We start from the raw sequence: 24,134 nt of genomic DNA, 5'->3' as shown, positions 1-24,134 counted from the left end.
TATCTTTGTTTATAAGCTTTCAGAGACCCCACAGATTAAGGCACCAAGATTCTCAACCAGATAAAACCTTACAACTGTTTTCTTTAGGACTTATTTCAGCCTGCTCCTATAGAGATGAGAAAACCGAGACTTGCCCACCGCTCTGAGATATCGTAACATTTCAAAACAGGGGTGTAAGAATATACGGGACAGCCTACTCTATTACACTGGATATTCTCACCGCAAATTTTCGATACCACACTATCATCCAAAACCGGACGTGGGCGAGCTCCGCCCTAAGGGTTGTCCCCGACACTGCCTGATTGGCGGCCGGCACAGGGGGCCTCGTGGGGTCCTTCGCGCGAGCTGCCGACTCACTGCCTGAGCCGGTGCGCAGGCAGCTTCCGGTGTGGGTGACGAGTGGTGGCTGAGGCAGGGGGACAGCAAGGGACGCTCAGGCAGGGACCATGGCGGACGGCGGCTCGGAGCGGGCTGATGGGCGCATCGTCAAGATGGAGGTGGACTACAGCGCTACGGTGGATCAGCGTCTGCCCGAGTGCGAGAAGCTGGCCAAGGTGAGGGGAGGCCGGTTGTCTGTTGGCGGGCGCCACGGGCTGAGTCACGGCGCGGAGGCTGCTTAGGCCTCAGGGGGCCTGAGGGCTGGACCGCGCATCCCCAGCCCAGGTTGGGCCTGTCTGAGTGGGACACCCCAAGTCTGCCTGATCAGGGGGATGCCAGGCGGGGTACGATGATGCGTACAGCTCTGCAGACCCTTCTCAGGACAGATGGTCACTTCCTACCCGCAGGAGTTGGGGCTGGATACTACTTTCTGCGTTTCCTTGGATACTGCTTAACGCTTACTTTAGTAGTTTCGCAGGGGTTAAAAGGCCGCTTCAGCATTCAGGCTAGATCAGGGAGTTTCGTTCTGCTCTTGCTGAATTGGTTTATGTCAAGCTGTTTGTGGATCACGGCAATGTGCTTGGCCTTTGGCCAGGAAAAGGGGCAGGAAAGTGATAGTACGAGATGATTAACACAGGATTTCTGTCCAGGAGGAGCTCGTGTACGTAATGAATTAGACAAGTCCTGCAGGGTGGTCTGTGCCCGACAATAATGAGTAAAGTGTTCTTGTAATACGGAAGGCAGCTCTTCCTTCTTACTGGTGGGATAAGGGAAGCGTTTACCGAGAAGCTCATGTTTGTGTTGGACCTGGAAGAATGAATAAGGTTGAGTGGGGAAAAGGTCATTCCTTTAGCGGGAACTACATAAGACACATAGGCACTAAAGTGCAGAATAGCCTAATTAGAGGAGGTCTTGAACAGTAGGTTAGCTCCATTGCCTATCTCCCATAGGATAGAAACCTAACTTGGTCCAAGCATTATCGCACCCCCTACTGTGTATCAGGCAACTTTGTGTATCGTTTTACATGTAAAGAAACCAAGGCTCAAGAGTTACTTGTCCAACGTTACGGTTATTAATAGGTAGAGCCAGGGATTCAAGACTCGGTTTAGCTGACATGGGAGGGGAAGGGTGGTTTTTGAGTCAGCGACATCATGGGCTGTTGCTCTAAGGCCTCATCATGCTCAGGCCTTAACAAATTCTTTGATCAGTTTCCACTTGCAGATTTTTATTGTTATTCACCTGGGGTGCATTCACTCATAAGGACGTTTTTGTCCCTAAAGAGCTTACCAAATAAGTACATTAAAGTGCAGCAAGTTCAGGGGCAGGAGGAGGGCACTTACTTCACATTTAGTCTTAGAAAGACACCTTTTTAAGGCCTCTCAAAAAAAATTTAATGAGACTTTACAAAAAAACAAGGATAGGGATAGATGATGTTGACACACCTGTATTTCTCAGGGACAGTGCACTTGATGGAGGGAGCCATAAGTTCATCTCTGAGATTTCTAGCAGAGAGTGTAAAGAAACATCATTTGTTACTTAAGGGTTGGAGAATTCAAACACCTGCAGTGCCAGAGGGATAACAGTAGCCACCATTCACTGAGTCATTTCTGCAGTGCCAGGCACTCTTCCTAGTGCTTACATGCATTAACTTATTCGCTGCTCGCTGTAGCCCTGTGTGATGGGTATTACTATTCTTACTTCACAGACAGCAGGCTAGGAGGAGTTAAGTCACACACTCCGAGGTCTTACCGCTACTGAAGTGATGGGGCCAGGATGCAGACCCGGGCAGACGGATTCTAAAGCTTGCGCTCTCACCATGCTGCCCAGCCTAGAGGGCCTCGTGTGAGGAAACCCTGAACTTCTAAACACCTGCCCAGGGAAAAGAGCAGTAACTCTACCCCTCCAGTTAATCTTTGCCAATTGGGGATGAAGGCCAAGCCTTGTTAATTCTCCTATTTTGAGGGAGAAAATCAGGAACATGGATTCATATATGAAATGCCTCCGTATTTAGAAACTGGACAGTAATCTGTTTTAAAATAGTACCCGAGTCACTACCATGTAGATCAAATGAAACTTACCTACAGGCCAAAGGCAGCCCCTGAACCACCACTTTGGAACTAATAGAGTGACATTGTCCATAGGAAGAAACCATTAGCTTTAAAGAAGTACAGCTGTTGTAGAACTGAGACCTGGGAAAAAAATCTTCCTTTTACCCATGTGTTCTGACAGTCTGCTGTGTGCAAGACCTAGTCGGCACTAAGCATTGTGGGGGGTAAAGATTACTAGTCAAAGCTATTGCCCTCGAATAGGTTAGAGGCCAGTAAGAAAATACTATTTCACTGCTACCTAGTGATTACATGTATGGCATTTATTCAGGACATTGTTGTTATGTCCAAGACAGTTGAAGGATTTGCAACTCAAAAACCAGATGGCCTTTTAAGTTGTCAGGTGGAATGGAAATGTTTAAAATTAAAGGCATTTGAATTCTGGTTGTTCTGTTTTGTTTTTTAAAGCCAGCATACCAGTGGGACAAAACAAGTGTGTAGAAGTGAATTGCTTTTGTGGGGGTAGGGGTGGGACTTGGAGGTGGTAGGGTGTACATTTTTTATTCATACAGACCCACAGTTTTTAACCTTTGGATTAGGTTAAAAACAAATGGTTGTCATATAGTCCTAGTTAACTTTTTAAATGGTATGTCTCTCTGATTTGCTATTTATTCATTGTTTTATAGTTTTTTATAACCATTCTGCCAAACATAAGGAAATACTGATTTAGCATTGCATGTCTGCATTAGAATATATGGAACATGTTAGCATGCATAATTTTTTTAATTTTTAAAGATTTTACTTATTTACTTTTAAAGAGAGGAGAAGGGAGGGAGAAAGAGGGAGAGAAACATTAATGTGTGGTTGGTTCTCACATGGCCCCCTCTGGGGACCTGGCCTGCAACCCAGGCATGTGCCCTGACTGGGAATCGAACTGGTTCGCAGCCCGTGCTCAGTCCACTGAGCTACACCAGCCAGGGCATATTTTTTACTTTGAACACAGTAATAAAGCTGAAAAAAAAGTTTTATTTTCATTTTACTTGTGAGGAAACTAAGGTTCAGGCAGCTAAAGCAGTTTATCCAAGGACCACAGCAGAGCCAGGTCAAGCTCAGGTCTCTGGGAACATGGAGAGTGTTCTTTTTTGTAACAGGGACTATCACTTTTGTGCTTACTTTGCTTAAGAAACTTTTTATTTTTAATGTAAAAGACATTCAGAGATGGAAATTACATGTGTATAGAGGCTTTAATAAAGATATATCAGGTAAAAAAGATACGCACACGTAGCAAAAGCCTTCAAAAGGTAGACTGAAGTCTAGACCGGGGTGGTCAAATTGTCAAATCCAGGCCATTCAGATCTCCTACAATTACGACCTAATAGAATTCTGTTTCTGTGTTCTGACACTCACCTAGCAGATAGCAATAATAACCAACATTTATTGCTGTGTAAGTTCTACATAGTGTTAACTATTATGATGATGATTATGTTCATACTGTGTTCCAGCATATCTTCATAGATATCACATTAATCGTTACACCAACCCTGTGGACTAGGAACTATTATTATGCCCATCTCACTAAAGAGAAAACTGCGAGTCAGAGAGGGTGTCTTGCTCAAGGTAACGCAGTGGTAGGGCTGGGATTTGTTCCGAAGCAGTCTGGCTGCAGAGCCTTCGTTTTTAACCATTACATTCTGTTGTGTCTTTGGTATTCGAGGATCCTACCTTAGGTCGGTGAGATAATAAAAGTGATACCAGTTTTTGCTAATGCTTTCTCCTTTACCGTTGTTTCAGGGAGTTAAAAATTAATCCAAAGAAGGCCTTTTCTAAACTGTAAAGATGGAACATTTAGCAGTTCTTAATACACAAAGGATTCCCTCTCTCCTTTTTGATGATGGTATATGTGCTATATGGTTATTTGAGGACTACTTGAGTTATTAAATTGAATATATCCCTTGGTTCTCCTTTCTCTTGGTGTCTTTTCATTTCATTTGGTCACCTGCAGCCTCTTCTCAAGGTTAGTATTAAAAATAAAGAGGAAGTGAAGTGTAGAAGAGTTTACTGATGGCTAGCAGCTTGGACAAAGACCCACTTAACAAACAGTTCATTTAAAGTGTTGGATTGGCACTAAATCTCAGCTATCTGTGGTAACTTCTTATTTGCTTTTTCTTGTTTAGATTATTTAACAAATCATTAAAAGATTGGATCCATTTAGGAGTTAAAGGATGGACACAGATACACAGAACTTACAGATACCCAACATGTACTGATGTTAAACAAACTCCGTAGTCATTTACCTCATTTTCAAGGAATGTTTTAATGAGAAAAATGATTCACAAAAGTCACATGTTCCAACTTGGTTTTGATAGCTCTGGCCATCTTGCTTCTCTCTGAGTTGAAAGGCAGAATTGAGGAGGTGGCACTTCAGGAACTATCTAATTAGATAGGAAAGGAAGATGTTTAGCCATGGGATTGAACCTGGAAGATGGGATGGGGGGCGGTGGGTAGAGAATTGGGAGTTGTATTTAATGAAGTTGATGGTAGTGTCCCTCAAATAGCACCAAATTATTAGCTATATAACCTGTCACATCCTACTTGCTGTGACACTAAGAATCAGAAATTTTAAGCCATTAAGGTCAACTGACTACTAGTTCAGGTCAGTGTCGATATGTGCAGTTGGTGCAAGGGAAATAACAATTAACTAAGCAAGGTCCAGCCCTAAAAGAACTTACCACTTAGAAGGCAAGACATGCACTTTAATAACTGGCACAAGTATAAGGGGATGCACCACAATATCTACAAAAGCAATGTATGCTTGTCCAGATGCAGAGCACTGAACTGCACTGATCGACAGTATAGACACTAACCCTACTCTTAAGAGTTTGTATTCTAGTGAGATTACAAAGACAGTAAACATTAAGATAGAATAGAATTTGGGGTCATGGCAAAACAGAAATTCATTGGGCTTGAGTGTTAGAGGAGGTGCTGAGTGACTTGATTTGAGAGAGCATTAGTCAAGAACATCTTTTTGAAAAGGTAACATTTAATGTTTCATTGATACATGCAGACCATTGCTCTAGAGCAGTGTGTTATTCCTTCACATGTAGGGTTCAGTTCTTTAACAGCCATAGTTCTGAGTTTGGCCCTGGCTGGTGTGGCTCAGTGGGTTGATCCCTGGCCTGCAAACTGAAGGGTCCCTGGTTTGATTCCCAGTCAGGGCACATGTCTGGGTTTTGGGCCAGGTCCTTAGTTGGGGGTGTGTGAGAGGCAACTCGGACACATCGATGTTTTCTCTCCTCTTTCTCCCTCCCTTCCTCTCTAAAAATAAATGAAGTCTTAAAAAAATAAAAGTAAAAATCATAGTTCTGAATTTGAATGTTATATACACTATATTGTATTGATCAGTCATATAAATAACAGTAATTGCAAATGTGACAAGAGGTGACCATGAATAAACAGCTATTTCACATTTAAACTATTTCACATTACATTTTGTTGCCAGACGGTAACCATTTCCCAGTGATGATTACTTTGATCAAAGCAAAGGTATATAGTTTAAACTAATATAGTGTAGTGAAGGGAAGGAAAAATTGGACCAGGAACCAAGGGCCCTGGGCTCTGGTTCTGCTGGTTGGTTTTGTGGCTGAGTTGTTTGGCCTTCAGTTCTTTTCCTCGAAAGTAAGACGATTGAATTAAATAATGTCTAGCAGTATTTTCAGTTCTGATGTTTTTTTATTTTATTTTATGATTTATTAGCCTTTAGAGAATTTATAGATTTGCCTTTTGTTCTTTTCCTCTGGTGGACATTTAGCGGGCATTTATTGTATATATGAATCTATAGAACTTTGAGAACTGGTTCTCCCCTTTGCATAGGAAACATTGTTAAAATGTTAATCACGTATGTTTCAGATTCAATTAAAGTAAGTTCAAACAGTGGCTTTGCAAAGTACATATCCTGCTGCACAGAAAATTCATAGTTTAGCCCTGGCTGGTGTGGCTTTGTGGATTGAGAGCCAGCCTGAGAACCATAAGGTCACCAGGTTGATTCCGTCAGGGCACACGCCTGGGTTACGGGCCAGGTCCCCCCAGGTGGGGGCCTGTGAGAGGCAACCGATAGATGCATCTTTTTTGTACAGGTTAATGTTTCTTTCTCTCCTTTTCTTTCTCTCTCCCTTCCCCTCTCTCAGAAAATAAATTAAAAAAAAATCTTTAAAAAGAAAAAAGGAAATTCATAGTTTAAAAGTTATCTTGGCAAATATAGAAACAGTATTTTTGAAAAGTCCAAACATTATTTGTGCCCTTAATTCAAAAGCTGTTTAATAAGGTTTTATTTTTTATCAGTAAAAGAGTACTCATGTGCCATCCATGAATATCACTAAAATAAAAAAAATTTTTTTCCATTTACGGTTAGAAGAACAATTTCTAAATAAAACACTCCTCATAGCTTTCAGTTCGTTGTTATTAATATCAGTATTGGAAATGCAGTTTTTGTGCTGTGGGTTGGTTTTATCAAAATGTGTGGTTCTTAATAGGATGGCTTATTTTAGTCCCAGTGTATTATCATTTAGGTTTATGTTGTTTGAATTTTATTACTTTCTTTTTTTTTTTTTTAAGAATTTATTTACTAGCCCTGGCTGGCATAGCTCAGTGGATTGAGCACAGGCTGCGAACCAAAGCATCGCAGTTTCGATTCCCAATCAGGGCACATGCCTGGGTTGCAGGCCACAGCCCCCAGCAACCACACATTGATGTCTCTCTCTCTCTCTCTCTCTCTCTCTCTCTCTCTCTCTCCCTCCCTCTCCCTCCCTCCTTTCTCTCTCTAAAAATAAATTTAAAAAATCTTTAATAAATAAATAAAAATAAACATGTTAAAAAAGAATTTATTTATTTATTTATTTTTAGAGAGAAGGGGAGAGAGGGAAACATCAGTGTGTGGTTGCCTCTCTTGCACCCCCTACTGGGGACCTGGCCCCAGGCATGTGCCCTGACTGGGAATCGAACCAGCAACCCTTTGGTTCGCAGGCTGCATGCAATCCACTGAGCCACACCAGCCAGGGCTGTTAACTTTCATTTCTTCCCCCCCCCCCCAAAGATTTTATTTATTTATTTTTAGGGAGGGAAGGGAGAGAGAGAGAGAGAGAGAGAGAGAGAGAGAGAGAGAGAGAGAGAGACAGAGAGACATCAATGTGCGGTTGCTGGGGGTTATGGCCTGCAACCCAGGAATGTACCCTAGCTGGGAATCGAACCTGGGACACTTTGGTTCCCAGCCCGCGCTCAATCCACTGAGCTACGCCAGCCAGGGCAACTTTCATTTCTTAATGTGTCCCAGGGAGGATGTTTCTGTTTTGCTTATGAGGTAGAGCTTATTATTAGTAGGCAAAAAGGGATGTATTTCATTTAGATCAGTATCTGCTTAAAAGCATGACTTTTGGTAGGGCAAGTGTGGCTGCTGCCAAGAGGGCTTCATTTCTTTTCAGCACAATTATTTATTTTTAAAGTCTCTGGTAATTTAATCAGAGTTTCCTACCTTTTTGCCACCAAATATCCTTTTTATTTCTCCTCAAAATTTCATGTTTTAAAATATTTGTTAGCCCTGGCTGGCATAGCTCAGTGGATTGAGTGCGGACTGTGAACCAAAGTGTCGCAGATTCGATTCCCCGTCAGGGCACATGCCTGGGTTGCAGGCCATGGCCACCAGCAACTGCACATTGATGTTTCTCTCTCTATCTCCCTCGCTTTTCTCTCTAAAAATAAATAAATAAAACCTTTTAAAAAAATTTAAAAAATATATTTGTTATGGTAATTTATAAAGAACCATTCTTTTTCCCATTTTTATTCTTTAAGTACACATGTGGTTGCCAGTTAAGAATATCTGTTTAGAACCAGATAAACAGATACTGCTATACTGAGTTGATAAGTTAGAATCCAAAACAAACTCTTGATGTTTTGCTCAGGCATTAAATCATTGTTGTTCTGAATTTAATTTCTCTTAGGTATTTTGGAACATTAAAGATAGCTTATGGGCCCCAAGTTGGAAATTTTAGACTAGTTATTTGGTTTTGTGTTGGTGGTGATGTTTTCATTGTTCATTTTAATCTTTTGTTTTAGGAAGGAAGACTTCAAGAAGTCATTGAAACCCTGCTCTCTTTGGAAAAACAGACCCGTACTGTGAGTAGCTTATAGTGAAAACCTCAAGTTACCACAGTTAGCAATAATTTCATTTAATATGGTTCCATTAACTTTCAATGCATTTTCATCTTTACAGGCTTCTGATATGGTGTCTACATCTCGTATCTTAGTTGCAGTAGTGAAGATGTGCTATGAGGCTAAAGAATGGGATTTGCTTAATGAAAATATTATGCTTTTGTCGAAAAGACGGAGTCAGTTAAAACAAGTAAGTTTGTGATTGCTCAAAAACAACAACACTTAAATAAGGGCTTTTAGAAAACCCTTCTGTGAATCTGTTTTAAATCTGTTAAATCAACACTGTAACATTCTAGAGAGTTTGAAAATTCTGTCCATATTCTCATAACCACTTTTATTTTTGTTTCTTCTTATTTGGATATTTTTATAAAATTGTAGTGAGGGTGTTGTTCTATTTCCAAATGCTGTTGTTCCATAGCGTTTTCATATTATTTTAAATGATTATTATAATTCATGAAGCTGATCATCTATAATTTACTTAATCATGTGTCTTTTATTTTTTTATTTTTAATATGTTCTTTCGACTTTATTGAAATCATCAGTATCCTGGACACATTTCCCATTTTAAAAATCAGTTTAATACTATCCAGAACGATGTTCATTTTGATTCTGTTTTCCTTCACGCCATTGTCTTGAACCTTCACTCCAGGCCATGTAGACAAAGAGGGCCCACACCACGTGAATGGCAACCACTGCAGCAAAAGCAGCATAAAAAAGTTGTCCCTATTGGAAATCCCAAAGCTACCTTCAAAAACATAAGATTTAGCTCTGGCTGCTGTGGCTCAGTGCATCGAGTGCCGGTCTGCGAACCAAAGGGTTGCTGGTTCACTGCCCAGTCAGGGCACATGCCTAGGTTGCAAGCTAGGTCCCCAGTAAGGGCCACATGAGAGGCAACCACACATTGATGTTTCTCTCCCTCTTTTTCTCCTTCCCTTCACTGCTCTAAAAATAAATTAATTAAATTTTTAAAAAAACGACATAAGAGTTAGTGATAAAATATAACCCAATAGGTACAGTGATCTTTCAAGCTGTGAAGAACAGGAGAGTCTTCAGGGTAGATGCTAATGAACTTCCATTTCTGACATTGGCTCAGCATCACTTTATCAAGGCACTCCATGGCGTGGCCACCTGCAGCACTTCCTTGTAGGTGGGCTGGGCTCACTGGCCACTCTGAGTTGTCTCAGTGGGTAACCAGAGGCTACGCTGGAAATGCTTGTGAGCCTCATGTGTCTTGTATTAAACACTTAATATTAAAACTACTTTGGAAGCCATTTCAGATATTATTTTAAATACTTATTTTATTTAAAGGTTAAGTGTATTTTCTTAGGGTATTTTTGTGAAGCTAGATTTTTCTTTACTGCTTCCCTTTTCTGCTTGAGATATATTTATTTAAATGGTCTTCTGTAGAAGTAGATACCACTTTTCATATTTCTGTCTCATTTTAAAATGTTACTTGTTTCCTGAGTAGCTTCTGGGTTTTTAGTTTTTGCTTTCAGATGATAAAGGAAATGACATTGTAAAACAGGTTAGTAGTGAAACCAAAAACAGAAATACAAGGTGCTTATCCAAATCTCTTATTTTATTAGTCTGCTGCTAGAGTGAGCTTAGTGGGTTAAATTATGTTTTGTAAAAAATAAAGTTGCTATGATTGTTTTCTGTTTTGTTTTATTTTTAGATAAGTTTGCATGCATTTAATATTCACTGTTTAGAATTTAATAGATTTGCCCTGGATGGGTAGCTCAGTTGGTTAGAGCATCATCCCGATATACCAACATTATGGGTTTGATCCCTGGTCAGAGCACGTACAAGAATGAACCAGTGAATGCATAAATAAGTGGGACAAGAAATTGATGTTTCTCTTAAATCAGTAAATAAGACCTGATTGGTGTGGCTTAGTAGGTTGGGCATCATTCTGCAGACCTAGAGGTCGCCAGTTCGATTCCCAGTTGGGGCACATGCCTAGGTTGCAGGCCAGGTCCGGAGTTGGAGATGTGGGTGTGCTGATCAATATTTCTCTTGCACATCAGTGTTTCTGTTTTTTTTTCTTCTGCCTTTCCCCTCTCTTTAAAAATAAATAAAAATGTTTTTTAAAATCAACAAAATTTTTGTCATAATTTAATAGATTTAATTGAGGCATTCTAGTATGTGTGAATGTGAAATTCATTTAAATATGCCTTTTGGTGATCAGTTCTGTGTTTTGAGAAATTATCACTGAGTGGTTGAGAGATGAACAGATAAACCATCATCTTCCTCGGATTTTCTAGACTTGCTTTCAGTAGGACAACTTTGAAAGGGCTACATGATTTCTAAGGCTACTTTGCCCTTAGTTTTGGGAAAACCTGGATGAAATAAAAATATGTGTTTTATATAATATTACTACAGTTCAGAGCATGTGTCCTCAAATTCAGATTTAATTTCATAGAGTCATAAAATTTCAGAGCTAGTTTAGGGACTATTTAATTCTGTTACTTATGGAGAAACTGAAATTTATATATACAGCTCTTAAAATGTAAAGAAACATATAATTTAGTACAGAATAGACTAATTTTTAAAAATTTTATTTATTTATTTTTAGAGAGTGGGGAAGGGGAGAGAAAGAAAGGGAGAGAAACATCAATGTGTGGTTGCCTCTCACATGCCCCCTGCTGGGGACCTGGCCCACAACCCAGGCATGTGCCTTGACTGAGAATCAAACCAGCGACCCTTTGGTTTGCAGACAGGCACTCACTTCACTGAGCCACACCAGCCAGGACTAATTTAGTACAGAATGTAAGTCACAAGTGATCATAGTACGTACTTTAACAAGTATCCTAAGATTGATTTTTTATTTTTATTTTTTTAAAAGATTTTATTTATTTTTAGAGAGAAGGGAAGGGAGGGAGAAAGGGAGGGCAACATCAATGTGTGGTTGCCTCTCGTGTGCCCCCCACACACACACACTGGAGACCTGGTATGCAACCCAGGCATGTACCCTGATTGGGGAATTGAACTGGCAACCCCTTGGTTCACAGGCTGGCGCTCAAGCCACTGAGCCACACCAGCCAGGGCCTAAGATTTTTTAAAAACTATACACACACGACAATATATAGTAGGTGACCTGAGAGTAGTAAAAGGTATTAAGAGATATGAAAGGAGGAAGAGAATGTTTTCAATTAGGTTTATGAGGAGGGTTTTAGGAGAAAGGAATTTAAGTCTTAGAGCTGGCCAGTGATACACCCAGAACTGGGATTGGGACCGCCCTTTTGCTCTAACATTGTATCTATTGTATCTTCATCTTTATAGCTGTGGGGAGTGCTTAGGGGCTCAACATACCTCTTTCCTTTTCCTATAATTGCTTTTTTACCTTAAACTTTTTTGTTGGTCTTATCAGACTTAGAAAGTAATACTTTTCTTAACCTTTTGTAGATTGCTTAGTGGTTTCTAATTCACTGTTGCTTGAGCATAGGAGGTAAGCCTCACTTAACTTCCCTAATGATTTACCTACATTTTTTCCATGGAACAGTAAGGTGTTCAGTGTCATTAGAATATTGATGATTTTGTTTCATTTTTGCTTTTATCCCCATCTGGTTTCTGTTCACGTGTTTTTTACACAGCTTTTAGAATTACCAAGTTGTATGCATGCTCTTCTAGAAATCATTGATTTTAGTGGGATCATGTGTTCTGTGAGATGCAGGTGTCCCAGGGCCTTGCACTTACTGGAAGAATTATATGTTATAATAAAACCTTAATTTCTGGAACTCCTAGGTCTCTGAACAGCAATTTTTTCAGACAATTAAAAGTCTGTCCCTAACCAGTGTGCTCAGTTGGTTGGAGCGCCGTCCCGTAGACCAAAAGTTTATGGGCTTGGTTCCCGGTCAGGGCTCATACCTGGTTTGCAGGTTTGACGTCCAGTAGAAAGCAACTAATCTATGTTTCTCTCTCTCTAAAAGCAATGAAAAAGTGTCCTCAGGTGAGGATAAACAAATAAAATTTCTTTAAAGAAAAAGGTCCAACCTGGGCTACATGATCATTAAATGTTTTTCAAGGAAATCTTGGCAACACATTCCATGGGATTTTTTTTTCCAGCTTTATTAAGGTATAGGTGACAGCAAGATACTGTGTTTACTTTTCTGTAATATAATTTAACATTGTCTTAATGACAAAGAGTTCTGATCATTATGGGTCACAGGCCAAATCCCACCTTCCACCTTTGTAAATAAAAGTTTCTGAACACAGCCATGCCCATTTGTTACATGTTGCCTATTGCAGCTTTGAGTTAAAGGACATATTTGAATAGTTGTCACAGAGACCCTGTGACCTACAAAGTCTAAAGTATTTACTTATAAATAGCTATAAATGTATAAACATGTATGGAAAAGGTTTGCTGACCCTGACCTCTATCCTGGAATGTTAGAGCTGGAGGAAATATAGTCCAGCCTGCTTATATTACCTGTAAGGAAACTGGGCAGGAGACACTTGTCCTTTTCCTTGTCACCTTTTATTGAGTCACGTATGGGTGACCATGGTTCGTCTTCCCTACCCAGATGAGGGGACTGTTTTACTCCTGACTCTGCCACTGACTCTTTTTTCTTCAGTCATGCTGTCTGCCGGTTATTGTCTCAGTGCTCTCATCGCCAGGGTGAACCCTGCTTTTCTCTTTCTTTTTATTTATTTATTTTACCTTCAGTCTGTTTTACTTTCTTCGATTCATTTCTGCTTGGCTTCAAAAAAGCTACCCTGCAAGCCTCCTAATAGATGTCGTCAGTCATGCCGCTCCCCCTTTCCTGTGGTGTAATTAGTTCACCAGTTGTAGTGGGGGAGGGACAGTCTTACACCTGAGGGTTTCCTACCCTTGACTGACTTATTCCTGGGGACTCAGTACTTCTCAACTACCAGGGAGGTATGATGTTCTTTTACAGACATTTCAGTGTGTTGAGTTGCCTGGGGAGACCAAATTTGACCACAGCACTTCCATCAATAAATACTTCCTTTTCCTGTGTGAGGAATGGATTTTGCTTATGAGTGATTTTTATTATTTTAGGCTGTTGCAAAAATGGTTCAACAATGCTGTGCTTATGTTGAGGAAATCACAGACCTTCCAACCAAGCTTCGATTAATTGATACTCTACGAATGGTTACAGAAGGAAAGGTGAGTTGTCTTGTTGGCCCAACTGACAGTGGTAAATACTCTCTTATTTGTATTCAGAGATACTTGTATGTGTATACATTTTGTATTAATATATAAAAATAAGGTTAATTCTTCACCTGGCCTAGGTCTGCTTGAAAAGTCTACAATTGGGATAGTAGCTAAGGTGTCACTGTCATACTTACATTATTAGAGTATTTGCAATATGAGGTTAATCTTCAAAATTTCACTGTCTTGTCAGAATCTGTTTCTCCCCGCTGTTCCCAATATCACATTTCCCTAAAAAGGGCAAGTACAAAATGGTGACTGTAGTAGACATGTTTTTTTCTAGATAGATTTTTGTGTTTTGAAGCCAAAAACTCAGCTTGTACTTAACATTTTGTCTCTTGAACTGTCAGTTCAGCTCAGTAGATGTCATTAAGTACCTGTGTTGTGCTAGGTCCAAATGAGCGGGACACTGTGACCTCAAAAAGATCGGTCATGGGAATAATCACTGGGCCGTGTCATGACAGTAGCAGTGTGCTGACAGTCCCCCACAGTGCTGGGGTACCTGGGACGCCTCAGAGAGCTGATGGTGGCCGAGCAGGCTTTTTAAGAAGGAATAGAAATTCTGTAGGGCCAGCAGGTATGGAAAAGGTATCAAAGTAAGAGATACCTACTTCATTTAGGAAACTGTAAGTAGTTTGTTATTTTTGGAGATTAGATTTTGGGGGGTGGAGAGGGGAGCAGGGGTTGCTGCATGAGGAGTCTGAATGGGCCAGCCTAAGCATGAAAATTAGCTTCCCGGACCCTGTGAGCTGTATAGGTAGGTTGTTGATGTTTAATTTGTTGGAAGTCACAAATCCACTGATATTATTTATAGCTACAAAAAATGATAGTAACTTTCATGCTTAGCAAGATCAGATATTTGTAAAGAAAGTAGCCTTGCATTTAAAGATAAATCAGAGTTAGAGGATTGGTTGAATTGCAGCTATTTGTAAAGGGTGTTATTTTTTCAAATAATCAATATTTTTAACATTTTATTTACTTTTAGAGAGAGGGGGAGGAAGGGAGAAAGAGAGGGAGAGAAACATCAATATGTGGTTGCCTTTTGCACACCTCCTACTGGAGACCTGGCCCGCAACCCAGGCATGTGTCCTGACTGCTAATCGAACTGGCGAACCTTCAGTTTACAGGCCAGCGCTCAATTTTTCTAAGATACTTTTCATTTTGTGTGTCAGTTATGTAGCAGGTGGTTTTGTAATTCATTAAACACAGTGATTTCATATTTAGGTTCTCAAAGCAAAGCTGCACAATATAGGTAATGTTTTATGGAAGCACTTTAGTGATCGTGGAGTGTAAAACATCACCCAGCTCTGTTGCACATGGAAGATAAAGTGCACAATGACTGCGAGATAAATTCTCTACACCTAGTTTGCATAAGAGTTCAGTTCTGTCTTTTAACTTTTAACACATTTCTATAGGAATTTTGATGATAACAGGTTTATTGTACTTGTAGATTTATGTTGAAATTGAGCGTGCTCGACTGACTAAAACGTTAGCAACGATCAAAGAGCAGAATGGTGACGTCAAAGAGGCAGCCTCCATTTTACAAGAGTTACAGGTAAGGCGCTGCATTTTAGAGGGTGTGAAACTTTATCTTAGCTGGTAATATTTCCTTGTGGAAATACTTTATTTTGGCACCTTACTGTTTTTTTCTAAACCACCACAATTAAGAGCTAGTGCAGTAAAGTGTGAGGTTATTCAAGTACCTGGCAATAGAGTAATTGTGGTCCCAAATAAATTAAACTGCTACAGAAGTTTTGAAGAAAAATTAGAATCAATGAATTAATCTTGATTTTTGTGCTGTTATTTGAACATTTTGACTCTCAGAATATAAGTAAAATCAGTAATTCATATACTATTTACTTATTCCTTAGGAATTTATAGTTAATTATTGGCTTTGTTCTTAATGAATATTTGATTGGTAGTCATTTTCTAAGCTAAATTGGTTTAACAAAAAATTGCCTCATAATTTGCCGTATTTTAGGACAATTTTTTTAAAGATGTTATTTATTGGTTTTTAGAGAGAAGGGAAGGGAGGGAGAGAGAGAAGGAGAGAAACATCAATGTGTGGTTGCCTCTCACATGCCCCGAACTGGGGACCTGTCTTGCAACCCAGGTGTGTGCCCCAACTGGGAATCAAACTGGTGACCTTTTGGTTCTCAGGCTGGCACTCAATCCACTGAGCCACACAAGCCAGGGCATGAGTTGAATTGTTCTATATCCTGATTGTGATGGTGATTACACAAATTTGTAAGTGTGTTAAAATTCATAGAACTTCACTCCAAAAAAAACCCCCCAAACATTTATTTTATCAATACTATACAATTTGCTGGAGGAAATTAACTTTTTTAAAAATTGATCTCAGAGAGAAAGAGAGAGGAAGGGACAGAGGTGGGGGGAGGGGAAGAAGCATGGATTTGTTGTTACTTATTTATGCATTCATTGGTTGCTGCTTGTGTGTTCCCTGACAAGAGATCAAACCCAAAGCCTTAGGGCATTGGGGATGATGCTGTAAACAACTAAGCTACCCACCCAGGACAAAACTAGCTTTTTTAGAGTCAACACTCTCCCAAAATGCGTGAAAGTTTTTATTATTTATCAAGGGTGCTTATTTTAATATGTATTTGACTTTGTTGCAGTTTCTAAGTATTATACATTAATTTGGGGACTTAATCTGCTAGGTGGAAACCTATGGGTCAATGGAAAAAAAAGAACGAGTGGAGTTTATTTTGGAGCAAATGAGGCTCTGCCTGGCTGTGAAGGATTACATTCGCACACAGATCATCAGCAAGAAAATCAACACCAAATTCTTCCAGGAAGAAAATACAGAGGTACAATACACATATTTCTTCATATACATTCACTTAAAAGTGTTGGGGTGGAAAATCCATAAACTCAAATTTATTTTGTCAACTTTCTTTTTTTCCCCCCCAGAAATTAAAGTTGAAATACTATAACTTAATGATTCAGCTGGATCAGCATGAAGGGTCCTATTTGTCTATTTGTAAGCACTACAGAGCAATATATGATACTCCCTGTATACAGGCAGAAAGTGAAAAGTGGCAACAGGTAAGGATGTATTCTTTTACTTGACATTGGTACTTATTACAAACAATTTGCAATTTTAAATTTATTTTGAAATAATTTTAACTTCAGTAATTACATGCGATGTTATAATGCTGCTTTGTATTCACTGTGTTGATTCAGTTTATCTTGACTGGTTCAGACCAATTGTGGCAATACTCTGTCACCTTGGAAGAAATGTAAGTTATCAAAAATATGTACAGCAGGTCACCAGCTAACAAAGGTTACCGATAAAGACCCAGCTTTGCTTTGGAAAATTATTTTTATAAAAACTATTTTAAATGGCTTATATGTGTTTTCCACATTTAAACTGCTAACTTGTTATAAGAACTACTTTTATACATTTGTAAAAAAAAAAAAAGGTAGTAATTCAAGTTACCAAAGATTTACTGTAATAAATTTATGAAAACTAAATATTACAGAAAGACATTAGGAGAAGAGCAGTGTAAGATTTTTTTTCTCCTAAGACTTTTGAGTACAATATTAAAAATGAACTTATACAATTGTTCCATGATTTTTCAGTTCCTGCCAAAATTTTCATTTTGTGTCTGATCTTGCATATAATCTATTGTATTATGCAACATTTTTAGGCTTTGAAAAGTGTTGTCCTCTATGTTATCTTGGCTCCTTTTGATAACGAACAGTCAGATTTGGTTCACCGGATAAGTGGTGACAAGAAGTTAGAAGAAATTCCTAAATATAAGTAAGTATTTTTATAATTAGTTTAGTATACCTCAGTAGAAGCGCTGTTTTAAAAATTGATTAACCTAAGCGAATACTTCTTAATTGGTTGCTGATAGATCAGGGGTGTCAAACTCATTTTCACCTGGGGCCACATCAGCCTTGAGGTTGTCTTCAGTGGGCCGAATGTAATTTTAGGGCTGTATAAGTGTAACTGCTCCTTCACAGTTAAGTGAGAGCTCGGTGCTGCCGCCAGGTAGAACAAGGTAGAGGGCCGGATTCGGCCCGAAGGCCTTGTGTTTGCCACCTGTGTGATAGATTGTATTAGAGAATAAAACTAGAGATAATAGTGAAATGTTTTTAATAGTAGTGGATTAGAATTTAATGAGATTATTACACACTTCATTCTAAACCACTTATCAAGTACAAGTTTTATTTCAAGCTAATCTTAACATTTGCTTAATTAGCCTTTTGGTGAAATTTTTATCAGTAGTTAGTTAGGGCTTTGTGATTTTTCAGAAGTGTATCTGAAAATCTATTATATAAAACAGGTGTACACTTCATCATAAGCACAATGGGCTTTTTTTTTAAGCTATTTTTCTTTTATCTCTTTCATTTAAAAGTTTATAGTCATTAGTCCAGAGATTGTCAAATATAATATTGGAGAGAGTAGAATGTTAAGTATGGGAATGCTGTATTCAGAATTACTGTGGGACAAAATGTTAGTAAAATTGGTAATATTAATAGTAATCCACCTGACTTTTAACCTGCAGATAAAAATTTATTAAAAATACAGTCTTTGTTGATATGTAAAACCTTGCCATTATACTAGATGAATGTTATCTTACAGATTTGGAATATTAAGTTTCATACCATTTATAGGGATCTTCTGAAGCTTTTCACTACAATGGAGCTGATGCGTTGGTCCACACTTGTTGAAGACTATGGAATGGAACTAAGAAAAGGTTCTCTGGAGAGTCCTGCAACCGATGTTTTTGGTTACACAGAAGACGGTGAAAAAAGGTGGAAAGACTTGAAGAACAGAGTTGTTGAACATGTAAGAATCTGGCAGGATAGAGATGGCAGTTAAGAAGTAAAGTTTAGCAAATTTGAGCATAAACTTTTTTTTTGTGCTTGATAATCAGTTGTATTAACATGCTTCATTTTTTTTTTAAGATTTTATTTATTTATTTTTAGGGAGGGAAGGGAGGGAGAGAGAGAGAGAGAGAGAGAGAGAGAAACATCAATGTGCGGTTGCTAGGGGTTATGGCCTGCAACCCAGGAATGTACCCTAGCTGGGAATCGAACCTGGGACACTTTGGTTTCCAGCCCGCGCTCAATCCACTGAGCTACGCCAGCCAGGGCTTAACATGCTTCATTTTGAGATAACCTTGCAATCATTAAAAATTTTATAGTACATACACCAGAAGGAATTATTTTTTCAGATTTTATTTATTTATTTTCAGAGAGAGGGGAAGGGAGGGAGAAAGGGAGAAGAAGAAACATCAGTTGGTTGCCTGTTACTTGCCCCCAACCAGGGACCTGGCTCACATCCCAGGCATGTGCCCTGACTGGGAATCGGACTGGTGACCTTTAGGTTCACAGGCCAGTGCTAAATCCACTGAGCCACACGAGCCAGGGCCAGCAGGAATTTTTTAATGTGAGGGATAATGGGAGTGGGGAGAGTGTTTTCTCTCTGATACTCACTTGATAGCTTTGGATTGGGTAACATATCTTAAACCTGAACACTGATCTTTTTGATGTCACTACAAATTGAATTATGTCAACATTCATTCATACAGCAAACACTTCCTTTAAAATCCTTACCTGGGGTTATGTTTATTGATTTGAGAGAGAGAGAGAGAGAAACAAACATTTATAGGAAAGGGAAACATCGATGGCTTGTCTCCCATATTGGCACCTCGACCAAGGATCAAAGCCACAACGTGAGTAGGTACCCTAACTGGGAATCAAACCTGTAACCTTTCAATGTACGGGACAGTGCTCCAACTAACTGAGCCACCTGACCAGGGCACAAACACACTTATTGTGAGCCTTCTGTGTGGCAGACAGACACCACAAAGTGCTAAGGCACATGGAAGAGTAAGACATAATCCTTAACTTCAATTGTCTTGATGCACCAGAGTTGTGGGTTTGATCCCTGGTCAGGGCACATACAAGAGTCAGCCAATGAATACGTGGATGGGTAGAACAGCAAATTGATGTGTGTGTGTGTGTGTGTGTGTGTGTGTGTCACACCCCCTCCTCTCCCTCTCTCTCCTACTCATCCTCCCCCTCTTCTCTCTCTGATAAAAATCAATTTTAAAAGATAATAAAGATCAGTCTCTAACTTTAGTACCATTTCCAGTGAAAATTAGGAAATTTAAGTTACATTTAAGTAGTTATAATGATGATAAAATGATGTTTTGAGATCTTGATTTTTTAAATTTTTAACCTTTTGAACATTTGTTATAATTAGAAAAACTTTAGTTTCTTGCATTTAACAAAAACACTTTAGTTCAGTTACAGTTTTTAATCACTAATTTATTTAAGATAAGCCTATATTTTGACTATGTATTTTAAATAGATAGTTGTGGAGAGTACTCAGAATAATTTACAAATAACTGCAGAATTCAAAATACCTAAATACTTCATTTTATTAATGAGGTTTAGAACTAGCATTATTCCATTGGTGAGCTATGGAAAAAATAAAAGCTCTAAGCCTGACATTTTAACGAAACCTGTTTGGATGTGAAAACAAATGACAACTGTTATGTGTCCTCTTTGCCCGCTGTCCCCTCCCCAGAATATTAGAATAATGGCCAAGTATTATACGAGGATAACAATGAAGAGGATGGCACAACTTCTGGATCTGTCTGTTGATGTAAGTAGTAAACCTCATTGTTCGAGTTATTTGTAGCCATTCATTTTGAATGTTAGTCAAGTTATAAAAATAGAGTGAGAACATCAATTTTGTTTTACTTAATTTTAAATTTTGGTGATAGTTTCCCCAGGCTACCTTAAGTACCAAAGAATAGTCTAAATATCAACTTATATTAATATTATTTACATTAGTTCAAATCTTCACTTAAATATGTTAGTTTTTCATTGGTTTGAAGCCCAAGCTATATATTCTATAATACATATGTTTGTTAGATTTTAAATATGTTCCCAGAAGTGAACTGTAGGAATAAAAGATATGAGGGAAACTTGACTGCAGTTCACCTGAAAGGCCCTAGGTGTGTTAGGTTTTGTATTTAAATCTGGGTTTCATGTTGGTAAAATGTACAGCACCAGAGATAGGAGGTAAGTGAAATGGATAGCAGTGGTTCTCAAAAGCCTTGCCTGCTACCAGAAGTAGTTGGCACGATTTAGCTGAAAAAGAAGCAGCACGAATGTTAGGATTCTTGATCCTCAGTTAGTTCATTAGCTCTTCTCATTCCTGGGCGAGGGTATGAGAGTCCTTAGAAGCAAAGTGCCTTGTCCGTGGCAACGTATTTGCCAAGTAGCAGGGTATATATTCTAAACCAGCATTTCTGGAAACAATTGACTGTATAATACTCCTTTTTAGGAGGAAGTATTGTAGAAACGAATAGATCAGGTTGCCGCTGGCAACAGGCCCTTCCCCAGGACCAGCAGTATTAAGATTGCAGGGAGGCAGATTTAAACTCTGACTCTGAGTGGACTCAGATTCTGTTCATTCCCTAGCTCACAGTGAAATAAGCGCATTAACACAGGAAATCAGCAGTTGCTAACTATTAATAATGAATTTTAACCTTGCATATTCTTGAATGAAGAGTTTTAAAAATGCTTTCCTTAAGTTCTGTTTATTATCTGTAATTATCTGGTCTTAATGTACTTTGTCTTTCTCTCTTACAGGAGTCAGAGGCTTTTCTCTCAAATCTCGTCGTAAACAAGACCATCTTTGCTAAAGTAGACAGGTTGGCGGGAATTATCAACTTCCAGAGACCCAAGGATCCAAATAACTTATTAAATGACTGGTCTCAGAAACTGAACTCATTGATGTCTCTAGTTAACAAAACTACACACCTCATAGCCAAAGAGGAGATGATACATAATCTACAATAAGGGTTTTGATGCCCTTAATGCTTTTAGAAAAGAGTTCAAATTGGAAGTCAATTTAAAAAAAAGGACTGTTATGGTGTATATGTTGGGTTATTTTTTTCCTATTCTCAGCTCCTTTGTCTAAAATTTAAAACATAGTGAATATGTTTGAGGCCCCTTACAACCTTTCAACTCCCTGATTTCATTGTTAACTTTTCATTTGCAGTTAGTACAAAAATATACATTTCTGTTGTCTGGATGCTCAAAAAATTGTGTCATAACTTACCCAAATGTTTTCTGTCATTGAAAACCTTTTTAGCTATTACTTGTTTTCATTCAGCTAACAACCATAATTATAATAAAAGCAATATATGCACGTTTATTTTCTATGATTACCTGTGTTTCAGAACATTTTATGGGGTAGTAGTGATTTAAGTGTTTTGGTTTTTTTTTTAATTTTTAAAAGTTTTTAAAATAAATCCTGTTGTAAATCTATGAATTATTTAGTGGAATTTTAAAAGGAACATAGGACATATAAGAACATTCAGGATAGAGTTGTGACTTGTGAAGAATTGTACTTTAGTGTGGTGGCAGAAGGTTTCTAGACAGTGTGTATGGAGGAGCTACACGGTAGGCTGTAGACGTCTTTCTTTTCTTCCTGTTTTCTTTCTTTCTTTCTTTTGTTATTTTTGAGTCAGACTGGTTTTAATCACAGCAAGCGTATTTTTACCCACTTCCCCTGACTTGACCAGTCATTGACAAAATTGATCGATGTTGTATTGGCACAATTTAACACGCAGTCATTTTTATAAGACTTTGTGGCTTTAACTTACAGGTCTGATTACATTATTAATACTCCCAATTCATTAGTTCCTTTGAACACTGGATAACAATCTAAAATACTTTAAAAAATGACCCCCCAAAAGACTTCAGGCCACTCATTTAGCAAATGGTATTAACATTTTTTTTTCCCAGAATTAAACAAAAGTAGTTTTACTGTCAAAAGGAACATCTGAGATCAATTAACATGAGCAAATTTTGGAAGTTTTTAAAATTTGATTTACTCCAGAGAAAATTGAAAAATGAAACAATATTAGGAGGCTATTCAAAATTATGTTTAAATGACTAAAGTATGAGGTCTACTTTAAAAAAAATATAAATGTAGAGAGAGGAAAATCATTTCTCATAATTAATTTTCCATATAATGGTCCTATTTCATGATCCCATGGCTGGGGACAATTGCGGGTCCTCTACTATTTATGCTGAGTCATTGTGAATAATAATATATTAATCTAAATTTATTCTTTAGAAATTTAATGTATTGGTCATATTAATAACATCAACATCTGCTATCACTTATCTTTAAAAACTAACCAAAAATGTGGCAAGCTCAGAAACATTAGTTCACGCTAGCAGTAAGAATATGGTTTTAGTTTTCTTTTCAATGAAAAGGATAGAAAATAAAATTTTGCATTGTTAATTTGCAGATTGAATTGGAACTCATTTGAGTTTAACTTCTCATTACCTTCATCTTCCTAGGGGCTCCTCCCCTTTGTATCTGCCAAACCTGGACTTTTGGGCCAAATCTGCCGCTGTAAAGACCTCAGGTGCCCCTCACTGGTTTTTATCAACATGCTCACCCTCCACTAAGCTCTTGGCCTGATTTGCTGCCACTTGTCACTCTGTCCCAGTGACCCAGTCCCACTTGACCTTATCAACTGCTCATCTATTTCTTGTTTTTTCTGTCCAAGGAAATTTAAGAGTTATTAAACTTTTGTTAGTGTTACAAAAATAATCGATGAGCCCAAGGCAGTAAAATATTTGAGATTTTTTTTTTAACCTAAAATCCTATCTTACATTTCAGACCTAAAGCCAGCATTCATGAAAAGGATAGAGCCCCTTTATTTTAAATATGGAGAAGATAATACTTGATTCATTTTCATTTTTATTCAGTTACTAACCAGCAGGAGAGATGATAAGCCTGTTTTTTGTTTGTTTAAAACACCTTTATCCTTTTATTTCTATATAACTTATATTTTATTTTAGAGTTCAATAGCTGTTTCTGTAATTATCCTCAATTTTCATGTGCTTATAACTGAATCATTGGAAAACTCATCTTTAAAATTCGTAATGTTTCATTCTCTCTCTCACAAGGATGAAATATATGATAAACGTATCTATGTTAAATTTTCAATTCCTGGACATAGCTGCAATAAAAGCACTGATTTGTGGGTATTTAAGAAAACTGGGAGAATAAACTCATACTTTAAAAGATTACTTCTCTTTTTAATTCTTACTGTTTAAAACAAAAAGCCATAGATAATTTTCAGTTTTCTTTCAAAATCATGTTATCTCTCGAAGCCTGTTTTTCAGTAGTGGGAAAGCACTTTGCACAGTAGTTTCAAACGTTATGTGGTTGGCTTTTCCCCTGAATTCTATCTGATTTAGGATTGGTGACAGGCCATGCCTGCGTGTGCTCCTGACCAGTGATTGTCCAACTTGTCGTACAT

At 38.3% G+C, this 24,134-nt stretch overlaps 1 protein-coding gene across 1 annotated transcript; it reads left to right on the top strand.

The window, feature by feature from the left end:
* The first annotated feature begins 364 nt into the window (after positions 1 to 364).
* PSMD12 (proteasome 26S subunit, non-ATPase 12) lies at positions 365 to 23,901 on the top strand. The gene is made up of 11 exons (XM_045837284.1): positions 365 to 554; positions 8,529 to 8,588; positions 8,686 to 8,814; positions 13,645 to 13,752; positions 15,248 to 15,352; positions 16,476 to 16,625; positions 16,729 to 16,863; positions 17,469 to 17,581; positions 18,442 to 18,616; positions 20,366 to 20,443; positions 21,439 to 23,901. Exons 1-11 carry the CDS (start codon positions 447 to 449, stop codon positions 21,646 to 21,648), a joined length of 1,371 nt encoding a protein of 456 aa, XP_045693240.1. The 5' UTR covers positions 365 to 446; the 3' UTR covers positions 21,649 to 23,901.
* Positions 23,902 to 24,134: the final 233 nt, after the last annotated feature.

The sequence above is a fragment of the Phyllostomus hastatus genome, unplaced genomic scaffold (assembly GCF_019186645.2).
Source record: "Phyllostomus hastatus isolate PE091 unplaced genomic scaffold, TTU_PhHast_1.1 phas_contig_210, whole genome shotgun sequence".
Lineage (NCBI taxonomy): Eukaryota > Metazoa > Chordata > Mammalia > Chiroptera > Phyllostomidae > Phyllostomus > Phyllostomus hastatus.
This window is presented reverse-complemented; position numbering and strand designations above follow the sequence as displayed.